General features: G+C 30.9%; 1 protein-coding gene across 3 annotated transcripts in view; it reads right to left on the reverse strand.

The window, feature by feature from the left end:
- The window catches only part of LOC136990238 (fasciculation and elongation protein zeta-2-like), a 42,549-nt gene that overhangs the window by 15,061 nt on the left and 9,112 nt on the right, over positions 1 to 18,376 (reverse strand). For all 3 annotated transcript variants that reach the window (XR_010883014.1, XM_067288628.1, XM_067288629.1), the window contains 3 exons: positions 12,297 to 12,405; positions 1,555 to 1,701; positions 1,358 to 1,466 (listed from right to left, as the gene is read on the reverse strand). Coding sequence is in view for 2 of the 3 variants with exons in the window: in XM_067288628.1 (XP_067144729.1) it covers positions 1,358 to 1,466; positions 1,555 to 1,701; positions 12,297 to 12,405 (365 nt within the window). In the remaining variant the exon portion in view is untranslated. The remainder of the gene's footprint in view (positions 1 to 1,357; positions 1,467 to 1,554; positions 1,702 to 12,296; positions 12,406 to 18,376) is intronic.

An 18,376-nucleotide genomic window follows, 5' to 3' on the forward strand; every position in this document is an offset into this window, starting at 1 on the left:
GTGTTATACAAATTGTAAATTTGTGTTGTATGTCAAAACCATTTCAAAGTTGACACGAAATAAAACATCGAGAAAGAGTCAAATCAGAACTTTGTTGGACCACCTTTGGCCCGAATTACATGAAGTCGACTTTGCATAGTGTTAAAAGATATCAATGATATCCTGCCCAATTTCTGACCAAACCTTGAATAATTCTTCTTTGTACAATGATAAAGATTTTCTATGGCTAACAGGAATACAGTGGTCTAATTCGTCCCACAGATGTTCTATTAAATTTAAGTTTGGTGACTGCAGTGGCCATTCAAAAACTAATATCATTTTCATTGAAATATTTTCTGACAAGCAATGCTACGTTTGGAATCATTGTCTTGTTGAAAGACAAATTCATTTTCAATCCCAATTTTTCTTGCTGATGCCACTAAATTGTTTTCATGTATCTGTTTGTAATCTACTGTTTTCATAAGATTGTGAATTTGAACAATATTTCCCATTCTGAACCCTGAAAATCACCCCCAAACCATTATGTGAGGTGAGTGTTTTATTGTTCCCACAGTTTTATTATTATCCAATGCTTGATTTTTCTTCCTCCAAACAAATTTTCATTGTTTAGCATCCTGCCACTCTCATTTTGACTCATCACTCCAAATAACACGCTTCCAAAACTCTTGTTGCTTGTCCACAAATTTTTTGGCAACAGCTAGTCTTTTCTTCTAATTCACTGCTGAAATCATGAGCCACTCTTCCGTGGAGACCCTTTTTATTTAATCTTCCCTTAATAGTCGAAACACTGGCTTCAAGAGTAAGCTGTTCTTTTATTTCTTTAGCTGTTATAAAAGAGTTTTTGGTGGTCTCACGGTAAATCATTGCATCTTCTCTTGATGTGGCCTTAGGGTGGTCTGTCCTCAGGGAAAATTTCTCACTGTATTGTTATTTAATTGTGTGACCACTATTTTTCTGACACCTTCTCATGATATTTGATGCTTTTTTGCAACAACAGCAAGAGAATCGCCATTTTTTACACTCGTACAATCTGCACTCTTTCTTCGGGATTCAATTCCCTCTTCTTTGGCGTACTTTATTATTGATACTAAAAACTATTTAATTGACAAGTCAATTGATATAACAATATTTCACTTGTTGCTCTTCAATTGTTTATTGGTGAAACAAACTAATCAGTTATCTATTGTTTTATGCAAATTAGCAAGGTTATTGCAATATGCAAAGTAGTTAACAGACCAAAAATGCATTTTTTTCCTTAAAATATTAAAAAAACAATTTTTTCAGTTGTCAAATTTGAAATGATCTTGACTGTACTTTAAATTGACACAAGTTCTTAAATCACAGAAATAACACTCACTGTCTTCATAAAGAAATGATGATAAGGCAGAATGTTTCTTTGAATGTGTATCTGGAGATTTTTCATCAGGAGAAGGAGACAATTCTTCACTTAATGGTGATTCTTGTTCCTAAATTATTTATTTTTTTTATTAAATTTATCAAATATAATATAATAATATAGATATTTTAATTAAAAAAAAAAAAAATGTTATAAACCTGCATTATTTCATCAATTTCCTCAAGCACTTGTTCAGCAGTAAACATTGGTTCTTGTTGAAGGCTTGAAATTATCAAAGAATGCATATCTAAATCTTTAGCTAATTCATCTTCATCTGTTGTATCAACTTCCAAGTTATCATTTTGCTGTAACAAAAATCATTAAATTGATTAACTATTCTTAAATTTATATATTAATTTTAAAATATTGCTGCTAGGGCAGATTTTTATACTATGATTCTCTGTCAATAGAAATGAGCCACACATTTTCAATATTTTGAAACCATGGTAAAATTTTATTAATCCAACATCTGATAATTTAAAATGTCAAGTAATTCAGCCTCCTCCTAAAAGCAGTTGATAATCAAGAACTATCTGAAAATAATCTAGCATACTAGTGTTCTAAGGAGCAGAATTTGTTTGGACACATGGTGATTAATGAACACATTATTGCCTGGGGTCCTCAATGTTTTTGCAAGTTTTTTTTAAATCAATCTTAACACAACAGAGTCATGCACTGTATCATCTTCAGATTGATTAAGTGTGTGTGTAACAAAAAAAAAAAAAAAAAAAAAAAAAAACAACTGCACAAGTAAACTGGAACAATACATGAACAGAATAACACAAAAACACAAATTTCCAGCAAATAAATACCAGGTTGTTCAATAAGTTTTGTCGTTCAATAAGAGATGGCGCTATTAGGTTTGTCGTTTTATTACTCTAAAAATAGTACTACTTTTTTATAAACACGTGTGAAGTTTCATGTAGATCTGTCAACTCATTTCTATATTTGCAGCTGTTCAAAGTTGACGTGTCAGTGTATTTTTTTACAATGGAAAAAATTGAATATCGTGCAGTGATAAAATTCTTATTTTTGGAAGGTGTAGCACCAAAACAAATTCATGAACGATTGGTAAAAGTGTATAAGGACTCTTCACCTTCAATTAGAACAGTAGAAAGATGGGTTGCTGAATTTAAACGTGGCCGTACAAATCTCGAAGACGATCCACGTGAAGGACGTCCAAAAAGTGCATCAACACCAGAAATCGTAGCAAAAATACAGCATATGGTGTTGGAAAATCGTCGATTAACTGAGAGAGATTTAGTAGAAGCCCTAGGGATCTCATTAGGCAGTGTGAGCAATATTTTAGCTGATGTTTTGGGATACAGAAAGCTGTGTGCACAATGGGTGCTGCATTCGCTAACTATGGAACAAAAACACATTCGAATGCAACTTTCTCAGCAACATTTGGAGCGTTTTAGAAAAAATAAAAAGGATTTTGTGCGTCGTTTCATTACTATGGATGAGACTTGGGTCTATCATCATGATCCTGAATCAAAACAAGAGGCTAAGGAGTGGTGTGAACCCGGTACTTCGGCTCCGAAGCGAGTTAGGGTCCAGAAATCGGCCAAGAAGGTGTTAGCATCAGTTTTTTGAGATGCAAAAGGAATTTTGTTCGTGGATTATCTCCAAACTGGTAAAACAATAAACTCAGACTATTATTGTAATCTTTTGGACCAGCTGGATGTAAAAATTTGTGAGAAAAGACCTGGTTTACAGAAGAAAAAAATCATTTTTCATCAAGATAACGCACCCTCTCATACAGCTCAAAAAACCATCGCGAAAATCAGTGATTTAAAATACTAATTGTTGCAACATCCTCCCTATTTGCCAGATTTAGCTCCCTCTGACTTCTGGCTGTTCTCACATCTCAAAAAATTCATGCATGGGAAACGATTTTCATCGAACGAAGAGGTAATAGCAGCCGTGGAAGCGTATTTCGACAGTCTTCCGGATTCTCACTTCAGGGATGGAATCCATAAATTAGAAGATCACTGGAACAAGTGTATTGAAGTTCAGGGAAATTATATTGAATAATAAAATGTATTTCAAACCATAAAATTGTGTTTTTTTAATCGAACGACAAAACTTATTGAACAACCTGGTACATGAATATTTAATGTTCAAACATTTTTGGCCGCAATTTTATCAGCCCTCTTCAGGAACAAATATAAAAAAACCATTCTATAGATCAAATACAGCATGTTCTAATTTTTTAAAAAATTCAAACTTTTTTGAACAGGGAGAAGAGGGCTGATAAAATTGTGGCTGAATACGTTTGAACATTAAATATTTGTGTATTTATTTGCTGGAAATTTGTGTTTAGGTGTTATTCTTAGTGTGTATAAACAAAAAGCATACAACAGTGTGAGCTGGTTCAAAATGTACAGCAATATCTGCAACATTAAGATTATATATACAGTAGACCCCCTATAACACGGTTCATATAACACAGATTAACGTATAATGCAGCGAAAAAATTGCGATTGTGTTCGTATAACATGCTAAAAGAGACTCGTATAACACGGTAAAACGTCATCGCCGACTCGTGTTGCGACAGGATTGGTCGAATCTGGACCAATAGCGGACATTGTACAAACCGTTGAGTTTAAATGAGCAGCAGACCTACTAAAAACCACTTATTATTTAATGGCCATAAAAATTATATTTATATTTATGATGTCTCCAAAGTTCAGTGAATTTTTCGCAGAAAAATAACTTATCAGGAAACATGCGCCAGCTGTTTGATGAGCCGCTCCGTGACGAAAACAAGCTTAAGCAATGGCGTCGTCGAATGGTGCACACTCTGTAAGTAATCCTACAATTTTTTGTTTATAGCATAGTTTATATGGATTATTCCAAAAAAATTATATGTGATTTGGAAATGTTGAGTCAAATTAGTCTAGAACCAGTTAATTTTAAGGAAAAAACCTTTCAAACAGCCGTAGCCCCTAAACTGCACACGTGCCAGGCTGTGATTGGCTCGTGTATTTAAGTGACTCGTACAACACGGATTCATATAACAAAGAACGTATCTATTGTGTTATAGAGGGTTCTACTGTAACTCAGTGAATTTTGTGAAAATACTAAAACTTCCAGTAATGCATTAATTTTCAATAATCCAGCACTTTTCTGGTCTCACTATTCTGATCAGACCACAGTTCTTTAATAACCCAAAATGTAGTACATATTGGCTTAATAAAAATTCTTAGTCAACTTTCAAATTAAAGACTGTGGTCTGATAAGTCCTTTGTAGTAGTAGCAAATATATAATATTTTTAATAGCTACTAAATAAACAGAAAAAAAAGCAAACAATATGTTAATTTGTTTATAGTGAATAAGAGTTAAGTGAGCAAATCTTGAATCTCTGTCAATGAATATTGTTGACATTAAAATTTTTAATTTAATTTTTCTTATTAGATTATTTAGCTTTTGTTATGATGGTAGCAAGGTTTAATATATTCCACCTCTAATGCAAGCATCTAGTGCTATACCAAATCAACATTGAGCCTACAGAAAAAAAAGCTATTACGTTGATATATGTATGTGTTGAAGAATTTAGTGACTGTATGATATATATTTAGTATGAAAACTTTTTGTAATGTAATGTGTGTGTTGTTAAGAAGCCTTAATGTTTCTAGTCTTATGTAATGTAATTGGTATGATAGCTTTCCAAGAGGCACTATAGGAATAGTTCCTTATCCATTCTCCACAGGTGCTTTATTTTTTCAGGTGTGTGGTGTATTTTGTATGTTCTGGGTGTTTGCTATACCTAATATCTATAATGTGTATCATTTTGTCTTGTTTGTCAATAAATGTGATATTGGATCAGTTGAAATGGATTATTATTATTATTATTACAGACAGTTCCAAACTTTCAGATGTAATGCATTCATAGAACTGTATATGAAAGTTGAGTTGCATGTTTTAAAAGGGCATTCCATTCCCAGAGCTCTAAAAGTAAGATATAAAATCTTTTATTAAATGGAAAACCTTTTATTAAAATCTTATATTAAAAGTAAGTAAACTTACTTTTTTACAATATGTTATACAAGATATTTAACCAGAAAAAAAAACAAATTCAAATAAATGAAAGTGCTATAAGATTTGAAAAACATTATTTTTGTAATACTATGAAACTTTTAAAAACAAAATAAAATACAGTGATACCTCATAATTCAAACAACCAACTTTGAATGCTTCAAAGTTTAAACTACACACAGAATGAAAATTGCACTTGAAGCGCAAAATAAGCTTCTGAACAAAGAATATAATCTCAAATTAACAGTGTTAAAATTCACAACTGTTATAATTGAATCACACATCTACATTAAGTACCAACAACTATTAAAAATACACAAAACCTTTCTGTTCAACCCAATATAATCTTTTCTTATTAACCATGACATCTAAGAAATATGAGGAAGCAACAAAATCTAACTAGTAAGCAGGAAGAGTTAAAAGGTTAAGATGAAAAGGAATTTATTGCAAAGCACGAAAGCAATACACATGTGACAGATCAGGCGACCATGTTTAAGATGTCAAAGTTGACGGTGTGTGACCAGTAATGCAATTTTCATTTTATTCTACAGTATTTACTTATTGTTTTCATGTTTTAATTTATTATTAAGGCATTTATTGTGTTATTTTTACGTTAAATTATGTTTATTTGTTGTTTTAAGTTTATCGAAAGGAGTATTGTTTAGGGTCTGGGAATGGATTAATTGGCTTCCCATTATTTCAAATGGAAAAATGCTTTGAACTTCGAACATTTTGGAGTTCAAATGGCCTCCTGAATGAATTAAATTTGAAGTACTAGGCACAATTGTACTCTTAAATTAATAAAGAATTTATTCTCTGGTGAAACAGGATTTAACTTTATAAACTTCCCTAGTGCAGTCAACTCTGTTTTTGAGTACCTCACTTTTTGAACAAGTCAGTTCATGAACAGAATTTCAAACTCATAATTGCTGTACAATAACTCACTTCCTGAACAAGCAACCCATCAAGAGCTGGCCACAGATTAGACACAAACAGTCAACTTCCTATACTTCCTATGTTAAAGTTCAAACAATCAAGTAAACAAGACTACTGATTCAGAAGTTACTGGTACCAAGATCACGTTGTGTCGTTAGATGTCACGACACGAATCATCGATGACATTGCTATTTAAAATTTGTTTTCAATGCACATGCAGGAAAGATACTACTTCCTTTTTCGGTAGATATCCCAGTTGAATTTAAATCAAATTAATTAACAAAAACCACATAAATTGACATTCATGTAATATAAAATGGCATCCAATCAAGAATTTGTGTTTAAAGGTGCTTAAGTCAAATTAAATAACAAAAATTTATTAAATAATAATATTATAATATATAATATTTATTAATATATTATTATATATCAACAGTTGCCAACTGGCAGTCTGAGAAAATTTTGGACATTGATCAATTCAAGGTTGCATGAAGTATTACAAAAGAAATGCAAAATGCTTGGTTGCTTTTTCTCATTCATTCAGGGGGGTTTTTATTTGAATCTAAAACAAACATGAAATGATTTATCAATAAATAATAATGTCAATAAATGAATAATGTGAGCGCCATTGTTGTCCTTCGTACAAAAGAGCCAAGAATCCATGAACTTATTTCAAACAAGCAGCAACAACTTCACACTAATTTGTTATAATTAAACAAGTGAATATCATATTAATTAAGTAAAATAAAGTACAGTGAAACCTCGCTTAACGAGCATAATTCGTTCCAGAATCTTACTCGTAATGCAAAACACTCATTACGCGAAACAATTTTTTCCCATAGAAATTAATGTAAAATACGATAATGCGTTCCACGCCGTAAAAATGCTCAAATGTTTTATGTATAACGTTTATTTAAAAAAAATTGCACAATATACACTGTTAAGGAGCGTGAATCGTCGTCATCTTTTCTTCTAGCGTGGAATGAACCATCCTAGAATGAGAATTCAATTTGCAGAAACAAAAAAAAAAAAAAAACACAGCTAATATGTTTGATAAACACTCCAAATGATATGCCAAATTCTTGGGTTATGTAAAGGCTATAATTAAACATTAGAAATTAATTAATTTGACTAGAGGTAGGCAGTTATGTTTCCATCTCATACTAAATTTAATAATTATAAATAGTTAATTTTTAATTCAGACATTTCTAAAATTTAATTTGGAATCGGTCATTAAATTTAATGACCCAAGAATTTAGCATATTGTTTGGCGTATTTATTATATAACGGGCTATGGTTGTTGATGTTTATAAGTAATATGTGTGAACACAGGTTTGGAAAAATATGTGATCACAAACGACACTAAGATGCTAGCAGAGCGAGTGCTAAACACAGACTGATGGAACATGCCGCATGCGCACAATTCAAGACTTCCCCTCTCCTCATCACTCGTTAAGCGAGGCAAATTTTTACAATTTGTTTTGCTCGTTATGAGAAATACTCGTTAAGCAAGGTTCCACTGTAAAATGGAACTTTTATGATCATTATTCTATAAATGTTTATATTGTTTAAAAAAATTCATGACAGTGGCAGAATTCAAATTTGTTAGTTTAGTGGTCTGTGAAGTAAGAAAGGTTGACAATTACTATTATATTAATATATAATATTACATTGCAGTTGTAGGTTTTTATGCATGAAATACAGCTTAAAAAATAAAAAAATAAATAGAGAGATTTCATTTTTGGGAGGGTCAGGAATGGATGAATCCATTTTATATTGTTTCTTACAAAAAAAAATTTGTTTCAGTTTTTGAACGACTTTTAGGAACAAATTATGTTTGAAAACAGAGGTTTGACTACTTTCAGCTCTTTCAATCCACCTTTAGAGATATTATCTTTTAAAAATGCTTTAAAATTACAATCTTCTAAAAATTCTAAAATGCTTTAAAAAATTCAAATTTAATTTAAATCTTTTAATTCCCTATTTTTATGAGCAAAATCAGTCAAAATCATGTCTATATTTTGCAAAAATCACTAATCAAACTCAGCTTTTTATACTTAACTAGCAGATAAGCCTAGCATTGTTCAGGCAAAAAATAACAGCAGCAAAGATTAAGATTATTTCATACTTCTAACCCTTCTATTACATTACAATATTTGATTTATATTTACAAAGGTTATCTTACATAAGAGTTTATAACACAAAGTGCTCAATCTAACACATTTTAAAATATGTTAGATTGGTCACTTGGTGTGATAAACCCTTACATAAGATAACTTTTGTAGTTATATAAACCAAATACTGTGATATAACAAATATTAAAAGAAAAACCATATAAAGAGTTTGGTTATTTCAGTCTACCATTGTCACATTTATTGTGATACTTGGATAGTATAAAATGGCACATTTCATTGGTCAAGTAGGCATGAATTGAAAATATGATATCTTAACATTAGGAAAAAACTAAGATTTTAACTCTAAGAAACTATACCATTCACAGCCAAATATCAAACGGTAATCTGCCAACAAATCAAATTTTGCAAAAAACGGACCAAATATTTAAACTTGGCACCCTCGAAAACCACTTCAAACATATTTTGTGCTCACTGATAACCTTGTATTATGTAATTTTCCTATTTGAATTATACTGCTGGTCTAATAGAAAGAAAGGACTGTTGCAGAAGGAAGAAGTTGAAGTAATTCAACAAAAGTAATTGTTGACCTCATCCCAGAAGAGAGGTCAACAACTACTAATTGATACTGGTCCTTGTTAGACAGGTTGTGATGGTGCTGATGTGATCAAAGTTGCTAACCTTGATGTCCAAAAGACTTCATATAAAACTTGTTTAAATAAAAATATCTAGTAAAAATGCTAGAATAATTCCTTTTATGTGATATAAAGTATTTAAATTTTTGCAATAGATTGTATAGACTACACGGAAAGTATGTTCTCATAAATATTGTGTTTATAGAAAAATTATTGAGCTGAAATTTGAAAAAACTATAGACCTGTAAATTCCCTCTGTCTGTCTGTTCTTCCTTAATCTTGAGAATGGAGTTAAATACATGAAAGCTGAGACCAGATGTGGAAAGCTTCATGGCAGGAGGCCCAGATTAACTATATATGAAATTCTTGTTTGAAATGGAAGTCACGTTATTGATTCCAAAATTTTCCCTGAACAGAGTTAGATAGATGGTTGACACAACTATTGTTAACAGGAAAAGTATGACGTACTGGGGCAAGATCACCACTAAAAGAATTGAAAACATAGTAACGAAAAATTGCAGCCCGGCATTCTGATGATGTCACAATAAAAAAAATTTGCTCATTAGAATTAGTTTGGTTTATTTGATTATGGCAATATGACACGAGCAATCTGACAAGAGGATGCATCCTAGGAAGACTTTTATGGGAAGCTGGACCCTATTTACGTGTTACTAACATGAAGAAAACCCTGAAAACTCCACGTGGCCAGCTCCAGTGGTGCTCAAACCTACAACTAACTACTTACCAGAGTTCGGTGGTTTTATGTATATGGTCACTGGAGGGCACTTATTAGAATTAAAAAAGTACCATTTGGGAATGAAAAAAACCTGAGTCATTAGATGTGGAAAATTAAATACTTATATGCTTACTATAGACTTTTCACAAAGTAACACTTTCAGTTTCACACAGGCAAGTGCTATATGCTACCAGAAGTTATTACATTTACAAATGATATCATATCATTTGTAAATGTAAATGCTGTCAGTCATTCTTCAGTTTCGACAAACAAAATTACAGACAAGAGAAATGAGTACCTATGGGGAGTCCGATGTCAGGGTTATTATGTGAACTAGTCTTATGCAAGTTAGAGAAATACATTGTTAATGGAATCTGGATGGATATTGTATTTTACAAAAAGGTATTTGGATGATGTTTACATTATTTGGAAAAACAACAACAGAATACATGAGTTTGTACAGGCAATCAAAAATAGCAATAGTAATGGATTGAACCTTAAACTATAACAGAAAAAGTATCCATTTTTTGGATTTAGACATCCAGTTGAAGGGAAATTGTAAACCAATGCACAGTCCACTATACATTCCAGATAACTCAAATGGCCTGTATGAATACAAACTGTTAATTTGTCAATGCACTCATTAGAAGAGCATATTTATATTGCTCTAACATGCTAAAAAGAATCAAGGAAATTAATTAAATTAAAAAAAAATAGCCACAAGTTTGGGATATATAGACTACAATACAAGGACTAATTAGAAAATACAAAGAAAGCAAAAAAGAACCCAAAGAAAATCAATGTAAAATTGCCAAGTTCACATATAATAAAAACATCAAGAACATTACGAAACAAGTGGTACAAAAAACACACCGAAATAGTTTTCAAAAGGGCTTTTAATTTATACAGTATTTTGAGAAACGATAAAGATAAGGTCAAAAATGAAGAAAAAGCAGGAATATACAGAACTGTATTTGAAAATCAGCAGTTAGGAATAAAAAAGAACTATGTTAGGGTCACAAGAAGGAATTTAGCAATTAGGCTCAATGAGCACAAGTATGACATTAAAAAGGGGCACTGCGACATTGTTTTGTCCAGTATGATACAAGTACAGGACTCCATAGTTAAATGGAATGAAGCAAGTATCCTCAAAGCTATGAGTTCACCTTCATTAGCATTGAGCCAAGACAAAACTGACATTTATAAAAGTAAATTAAAAATTATTTAATTAATTATTCAATTAATAATTAAATAATTTGGCACCAGACATAGGTCTTACGTGCCATCTCTTATTAAATTTAATAAATTAATATTAAATAATTTAGAAAATTCTGGAAGGAAAGAACCAGTCCTGAGTGGGACTTGAACCCACATTTGCTACTTACCGAGTGGATGTGTTGCCAGTTACGCTACCTTAAGGTCTATCTGATTCCTTGCTTTCAGACATATTTAATCCAGCAATCATTTGACTTTATTATGAATACAGGCTTTAAAATGTTTATATATGCATCTACATATATTTAAATTTGTTGTTCTCTGTTCAAATGTATTATTGTTATAAGTTAATAACACTAAACCTTTTTCAAGACTGTATATAATTAATAAGTTAATAACTCCTTGAAGTTTTTAATGTTACAAATTACAAATTATTAATTTTGAATCTTAAAATTCTACACAATACTTTTTTCATACTACTGAAAAAAGTGACACATAAAATTCTGACACTGATTAAATTAAATTAATTCAAATTTATTAATTATTTTAAAAAATGGCATATCTACGTGCAATTTAAATCTGACATATTGAATTAATGCAGTTAGTTACATTTTAGCCAAAATATTTTAGACATATTATTTGGAAATTTTAGTATCAATCCAACCTGTTTTGTTAACTGTTGTTGTTATTAAAATTTTATCTTAATTAAAAAGATAACAACAAATATAATACCTTATTTAATTTCACTGATCCAAATTATTCTGGAAAAATAATTTATTCATTGAATTTCAATTAACTTACATATTTCAATATCATGTCTAAATTCAAAATCCAAAGCTAAGCAAAAGAGTGAATTGATATAAAAGACCTAGGTTGAAACAATATCATTCACATGAAGTAATAATAAAATGTGTGTCCTAAGAATAAAAAAAGGCATTTGTCAAAAAGGCTTGGAACACAATGCCTGGGATAAGAATATAACCGTAATGATGCAATCTTATTATTGGAATAACATAAGAATGTATGTAACTTACTAAGCTATCAAAATGGTATGGCAATACATACAATACTTTTGTTAAAAATTCTAATTTTTAGTTAAGACAAAATTAATTTAATATCTTGAATAATTAAATGAATTATTTTTTAATGATTTTTAAAATAATCTTATTCATTAGTAAAACTTTTTCATAAAAGTTTAGCTTACCCTGTTTTGATTAAGATTCAATGCAGGCAACTGTAATTTCCTAGTATAAGATTTGGACCAATCAATAGGTAGAATACTTCCAAAATTTCCAGTAAGTGTCCACCACATCCTTAAAAGTAATACACATCTTATTAATACTCAATAACAATTTAAAACACACACACACACACACACACACACACACACACACACACACACACATATATATATATATATATATATGTATGAGCTTCCTACATTTTTCTTTTTAATTATTAATTACTATGAAATAAAAAAATCACATAGAAAAACCTTCATCTAGTAGAAAAACACAATAAGTACATATAATAATTCTTGTTTATTAAAATATAATAAAACTAGCAGGTACACAGCACAATCACAACACAATTCAGATTATCGTGTATATATTAAAGTTATTTTTGTTTCAATGTAGATTGTATTTGTTTTTGTTACAGAAGGATCTTTAGGAATCTACAGGAATCAGCATATGGGATCATCTATCAGTTATGTAACATTATTTTTATACTTTTCAACTACTATCTTAGAGTCTGTAATGGTAACACTCCATGATAGCATGTCACACATACCCAGCCTCAAAATTACATAATGCATATCCTAGATCAAACCCCTTAATTGTACAAAGGAATAATACACAGCACATAATATTATCTTTATTAATTATTAATAAAGGTAATGTAATGTACTAGGGTTTCTCATTTCCCGGTCTTTTGCTTGTCCCAAGATTTCAGGAAAAAGTGAACTGTTTCCTGGGATCCCAGGATATAATTAATTATTTTTAAAATATAAAATAAATCTTGAAATCGAATGATATAATCATTTTTCATTTTTTAAAGTAATTTAATATGTTCTGCAACCTCCAAAATCATAATATTAATAATGCTGTGTAAAATATATATTAAAATTACCTTTGAATTATGTAGAAATTTTCACAAATAGAAAAAATTTGTTAAAGTTTGTTGGAAACTGCTTTAAAAAAAATGTCTTTGAATTGAGTTGAAAATTTAAAGAAAAAATGAATGTAGATCAAACTTCTAACTTAGAAGGTAATTTTCGCTTTTTAAATAAAACATAATATAAATTTTCATAAGATTTTGAAAACCAAAGATGATCAATACTCTGATCACTCAATCTGGTTATTATTTTAATAATAAAAAGTCCCGCTACTGAAAATGCTTTTTCCAATTCAATGGATATGGGTGGAATCGTCTTTAATGCATTCAAGAGAAGATGGATGTTATGTATTTTTTCACCTGTAGCCTGGAAGATTTCTAGTTCGTTTTCGAGATTGTAGTACTGTACTTCCTTTGCTCTTTAGTATTCTTTATTTGTCTACCTCAGCTGCTTTGTTTCCAAAACTGCTGCATTGAAAGGTCAACACTTCATCAGATGTCCATGTTCAATTTACTGTATGCAAATGAAGAAGGAAAAATCAATTTTTAATGCAAAAATGGATTCAACATTTGAAAAAGGATGTCATTCTGTCAAGGTGTGATTATGTTAAAAAATTCATATGTATGAATAAAAAATAATTTTTACTATTTTTTAAAAGCTGCTCACATTATTCTATCTAAATAAAAATTGTATAAAAACAATCTTATCAAATCAATCCTGTCTTAACTAAGGTCCTAGTATGTTTCTAGATATGTTATAAACAGTAATTATAATCAATAAAAAAAAAAAGCAATGGAACAGCCACTCTTGAAATTTGTCATTTTTTTAAAATACGATCACACAAACACACCTATTGTATTAATAGTGTAATGCTACAAAAATAAATGTTAAAATCATTGCACCAAAAAAAATTCATATGGTTGCTTATAGAATTCATTAATTTGAGAATAGTAAAACACTCCAAAAAATACCTTAAAAATTTCACTAATCTCTGTTTTTGGCTGTATTTAACCAACCTTCTTAGGGTGCGTTTACTTTTGAGCTAATAGGGCTACTTCTGAACACCGGAAGTGACGTCATTAGCATGTGTATTTGTGGTTACATGTCCAGTTCGAAAGTAAACGCGAACGCTAACAAGAAATATGGAGATTTCCTGCAAATAACATTGTCAAAGCTGCTATTTTAAATGTTGCGTTACAGATAAAACTTCTTGATTCTGAATCAGACGAGGATGATCTTATTGTGGATATAATTGTAAAAAAAATGAAAGAAGAAAAAAGAAAAGTAAGGTCAAATAAAAAAGATAGAAACTTTTATTGAAGAGAGTGTACCTTTTTATAGTCCAACTGATTTTAAACAGCACTTACACTTACAAGAGAATCTTTTAAAAGTCTCCTTTATAGGAACTTTAGTTTTGGATTATTATTAATGTCGTTCATTCCTTTACAATTTATTTAATGCTCTGAACATAACATTTCTGAACATTCCAAACGCGTATAAGGTAAACTTCAGTTTTAATCATAAACAATGAGTAAAACTTAATTTTTTTCACATCTGTTTATGAAAAAAAGTCATCTAAAGCTATTGAACCTTACACAATAAAAAAAAAATCATTGTAAACATTTTATACAACAAATAATTGAAATTTACCAATAAAAATACTTTCTGCTGTTTATTTTTCCAAAAATAATTCCATTTTCATTACTTTGTACAGAAAGTAATTTTTTCATGGGAGCAGCCATATTGAATTAGTGCAAAGCTCGACAACGAACTAGCTAGCACTCCGAGCTTACCGATTTTGCTAAACATGACGTCACATAGCTCTAAAGCAGGGGTCCCCAACCTTTTTGTACCTAAGAGCACATTCTAGAATACCGGCTGGACGACGGGCACCATTTATTTTTTCAAGGTGAATTTATATTTGGACATAGTTAACAGCGCCGGATTAAGCCTCTAGCGGGCCCTAGACAAAATTTAAATTGGGGCCCCATTTAAATAAGTTGCTTCTAAACAAATCTTATATAATGTGACATTAGCATGGGTGACACCTGGTGCGGATATCGTGGTGTCACCCAGGAATATTTCTAGATGGTGCGAGAGATATCGTGGCGGAGATTACTTCTGACACACGGATGGCTGTTGACCTTTTTTTTTTTTAGTTAACGACTGCTGAAATTTCTAGGTCACTCCAAGTTACGGGCCCTACACGTTTCCCTACTTTGATTTTATGGTATTCAGAACGGACCGATTCACTTCATTTCAGGTATGGGAAATTGAATTGGTGCAGATTTGGCGGAGGGAAAAAAGAGATCGGTCGCATTTCACTTTCTGCTTTCATCTGTGTTGGACGCCATTTCTACTTTTGAATGGTTAATCATTCAAAGTGAAAAAAACTTTTACATAGCATTTTATCGAAAACCGAAATATTTTTATTTTTATCGTGGTCGCACAGTGGCGGGCACACGTAAAACGATTGGCGGGTGCCATGGTGCCCGCGGGCATAGGGTTGGGGACCACTGCTCTAAAGTATACGCCAATGAGCGTGGCGCTCGGAGGAAAGTATACAGGCTGAGCGTGCTGACAGTAAAATTAGCTCAGAAGTAAACGCACCCTTAATTAACTTACAAAATGAACAATGGTTGTATTCAAGTAAAATGAAAGTTTTAAAACATTATAGAATATAAGGTCCAGTACCAGCATTTAAATCATATATTCTGAAATGTTTTAAAATTTTCATTCTATTTGAATGCAACCACTGTTCACTTTGCAAATTTATCCTAAAGAAGGTTGGTTAAATACAGCTGAAAATAGTAGATATTAATGCAATATTTAAGGTATTTTTGAAATATTTTACTATTCAGCTTTGCATTCAGTAGTTATAATTTGAGAATATCCAAAGATCATATATTATCAAGCTTATTCTTAAAATCTGAGTGCACTGAAGACACACTCTTAACTGACTCACTCAATTTATTTGGATAATTGGAATTTTACTGTAAAACTCCAATTATCCAAATAAATTGATAGTGCAGTTCCTTCTGTAATACAGTAAAACCTGTCTATGGCGACCACCCATGGTTCCTTCAAAAAGTTATTATATAAATTATATTATTTTTCTAAAAATATCATGGAAATAAAGTAGGTTGATACAGAAACTATGAGCTTCAAAAAATAAATAAAGAAATAAATAAAATAAATTTTATCAAACTATGAGATCAGCAGGTTAATTGTATCATGTACAATATTTTATACCTTAAGAAAAATACTGTAGGTCTACAGTACAATAAATTGACTGTAAGGATACAGTATGTATTCTTGTATGTAGGTGCATGTACTGTACCTATATTTAAAATTGTGTAAAATACAACACAGTTTTAAAACAATTTAGATCAGAAAATTTAATAAACTAAATTTACATGTAAAGGCTAGATAATATTTACATGTGCTTATTAAAATTAAGCATTTTTTTCTCAATACAGTCATTACTTGGAGAACCGAATGTTGATAGTCCACTCAATCCACAAGCAGCAGAATTATGGACTAACCAAGAGCTTTATAAGAAAGTTCTACATGAGAAAAATGATGCCAGGAGGAAATCTAAATGTTAATTAAATTAACTATTTGGGACTTCATCATTACAAAAGAGTGCTCAGAGATTATTTTCTTCATCTGATATTTTATCTGTTTGAACTTTTATAGAACTTTTTATATTTAAAAAAATTGCAAAGAGATTTTCAATTTAAAATTCCTTCAGTAATATTTAACTTGTAAAGTCAGAATTTGTATAAAATCAATTTAAAATCAAACTGTGCCATGTAACATGAACTTAATTATTTAAAATTTTGATCTATATTTCTTACAAACAACTAGAATAGAAAATATATAAAAATTCTATTTTCATTTTACAAATTAACATTTTCATACTATATTAACTTTAAAAATATTATCAATTAAATCTATGCTTTCCAAAAGTCGTGGTCTTTCAAGATTGATGAACGTTGCTTTCAATCCTGAAATTGTGAAAAGCATCTCTGATAGTGAAAAACGTTCAATACAAACATCACGTTGTTCTTCATTATCATTGTCATTGTCTTCTGTTGCTTGTGATGGTCGTTGATTAGTCTAGACTCACAACAACCTTTATGTCACCAGTAAAATATTTAATTATAAACAAACGTTTTTGACCGTAAAATTTCCGGTCTTCATCAGGTTAAAAGTTCTGAGATTCAAATAACCGTTGTGCTTGAAGATTTTTAAAAATTTTTAAATCTTCAAGCACAACGGCTTGAAGATTACCAGTACCAGTACCTATAAAGTAGTGTGGATAACCTGTTTACAAGGTTGATTAGTCTTTTCCCCAACCATAAATTGATCCTCCCAGTCGTCATCCAAATCTTCAAAGCATTGAACATCTTCAATAGCTACAATGTCATTAATTTGTGCAGCTGTACAAAGCTTTTGAAGTTCCGTTTCTAAAATATTTTCAGCATTGGGAGCATCTGCAGCATCGTGAAAAAACCCACACCTTCTAAAACATTTGCCGATCAATTCAGAATTTACTTCCTTCCAGGCATTTTTAATCCATTTCATACTGTTTCAAATCTTCCACATTAACTTGATTGACGTCACCACTTTCACCACACAAGGTGCAATAAACAATGTTATGACACTTCCAGAAACTTTCCAGCCATCCACTGCTGGCACAAAACGATGAAATGCCTAATTTTTATGCAAATTCACATCCTTTTGCCTGAATGATCAGTCCATTCAAAGGAATCCGTTTAGCACTTGCCTTTTGAAACCACTCACATACCAATTTGTTTATCTCTTCATTCGGTTGCTTTCTTTTTTGTTTGTTATCCTTGTTTCCATTGCTTTCCCATTCCTCTAGTATCGACTTCCTCTGTTGCAAACTTCTGAAAATTTGCATTTTCCCCACAGTTAAATTTTTCCGCTAATCTCCGCTGTGATAAACCATTTTCACTTTTGCTAATAACTTTAATATGATTTTCTAACGACAACACTTCGCATCTCTTTCATTTTTCTGACATTTTCAAACAAACAGAAATGGGTTTTCTTTGTAGCTGGAAGTAAAGTTAAAAAATACAGCAGTTTCACAAATGGTGACCGTTCAGTATGCCAATAACACAATGAAAAGTTCCAGTTCT

Source organism: Centruroides vittatus, unplaced genomic scaffold (assembly GCF_030686945.1).
Source record: "Centruroides vittatus isolate TY-2023 unplaced genomic scaffold, ASM3068694v2 scaffold_861, whole genome shotgun sequence".
NCBI classification, from domain to species: Eukaryota; Metazoa; Arthropoda; class Arachnida; order Scorpiones; family Buthidae; genus Centruroides; species Centruroides vittatus.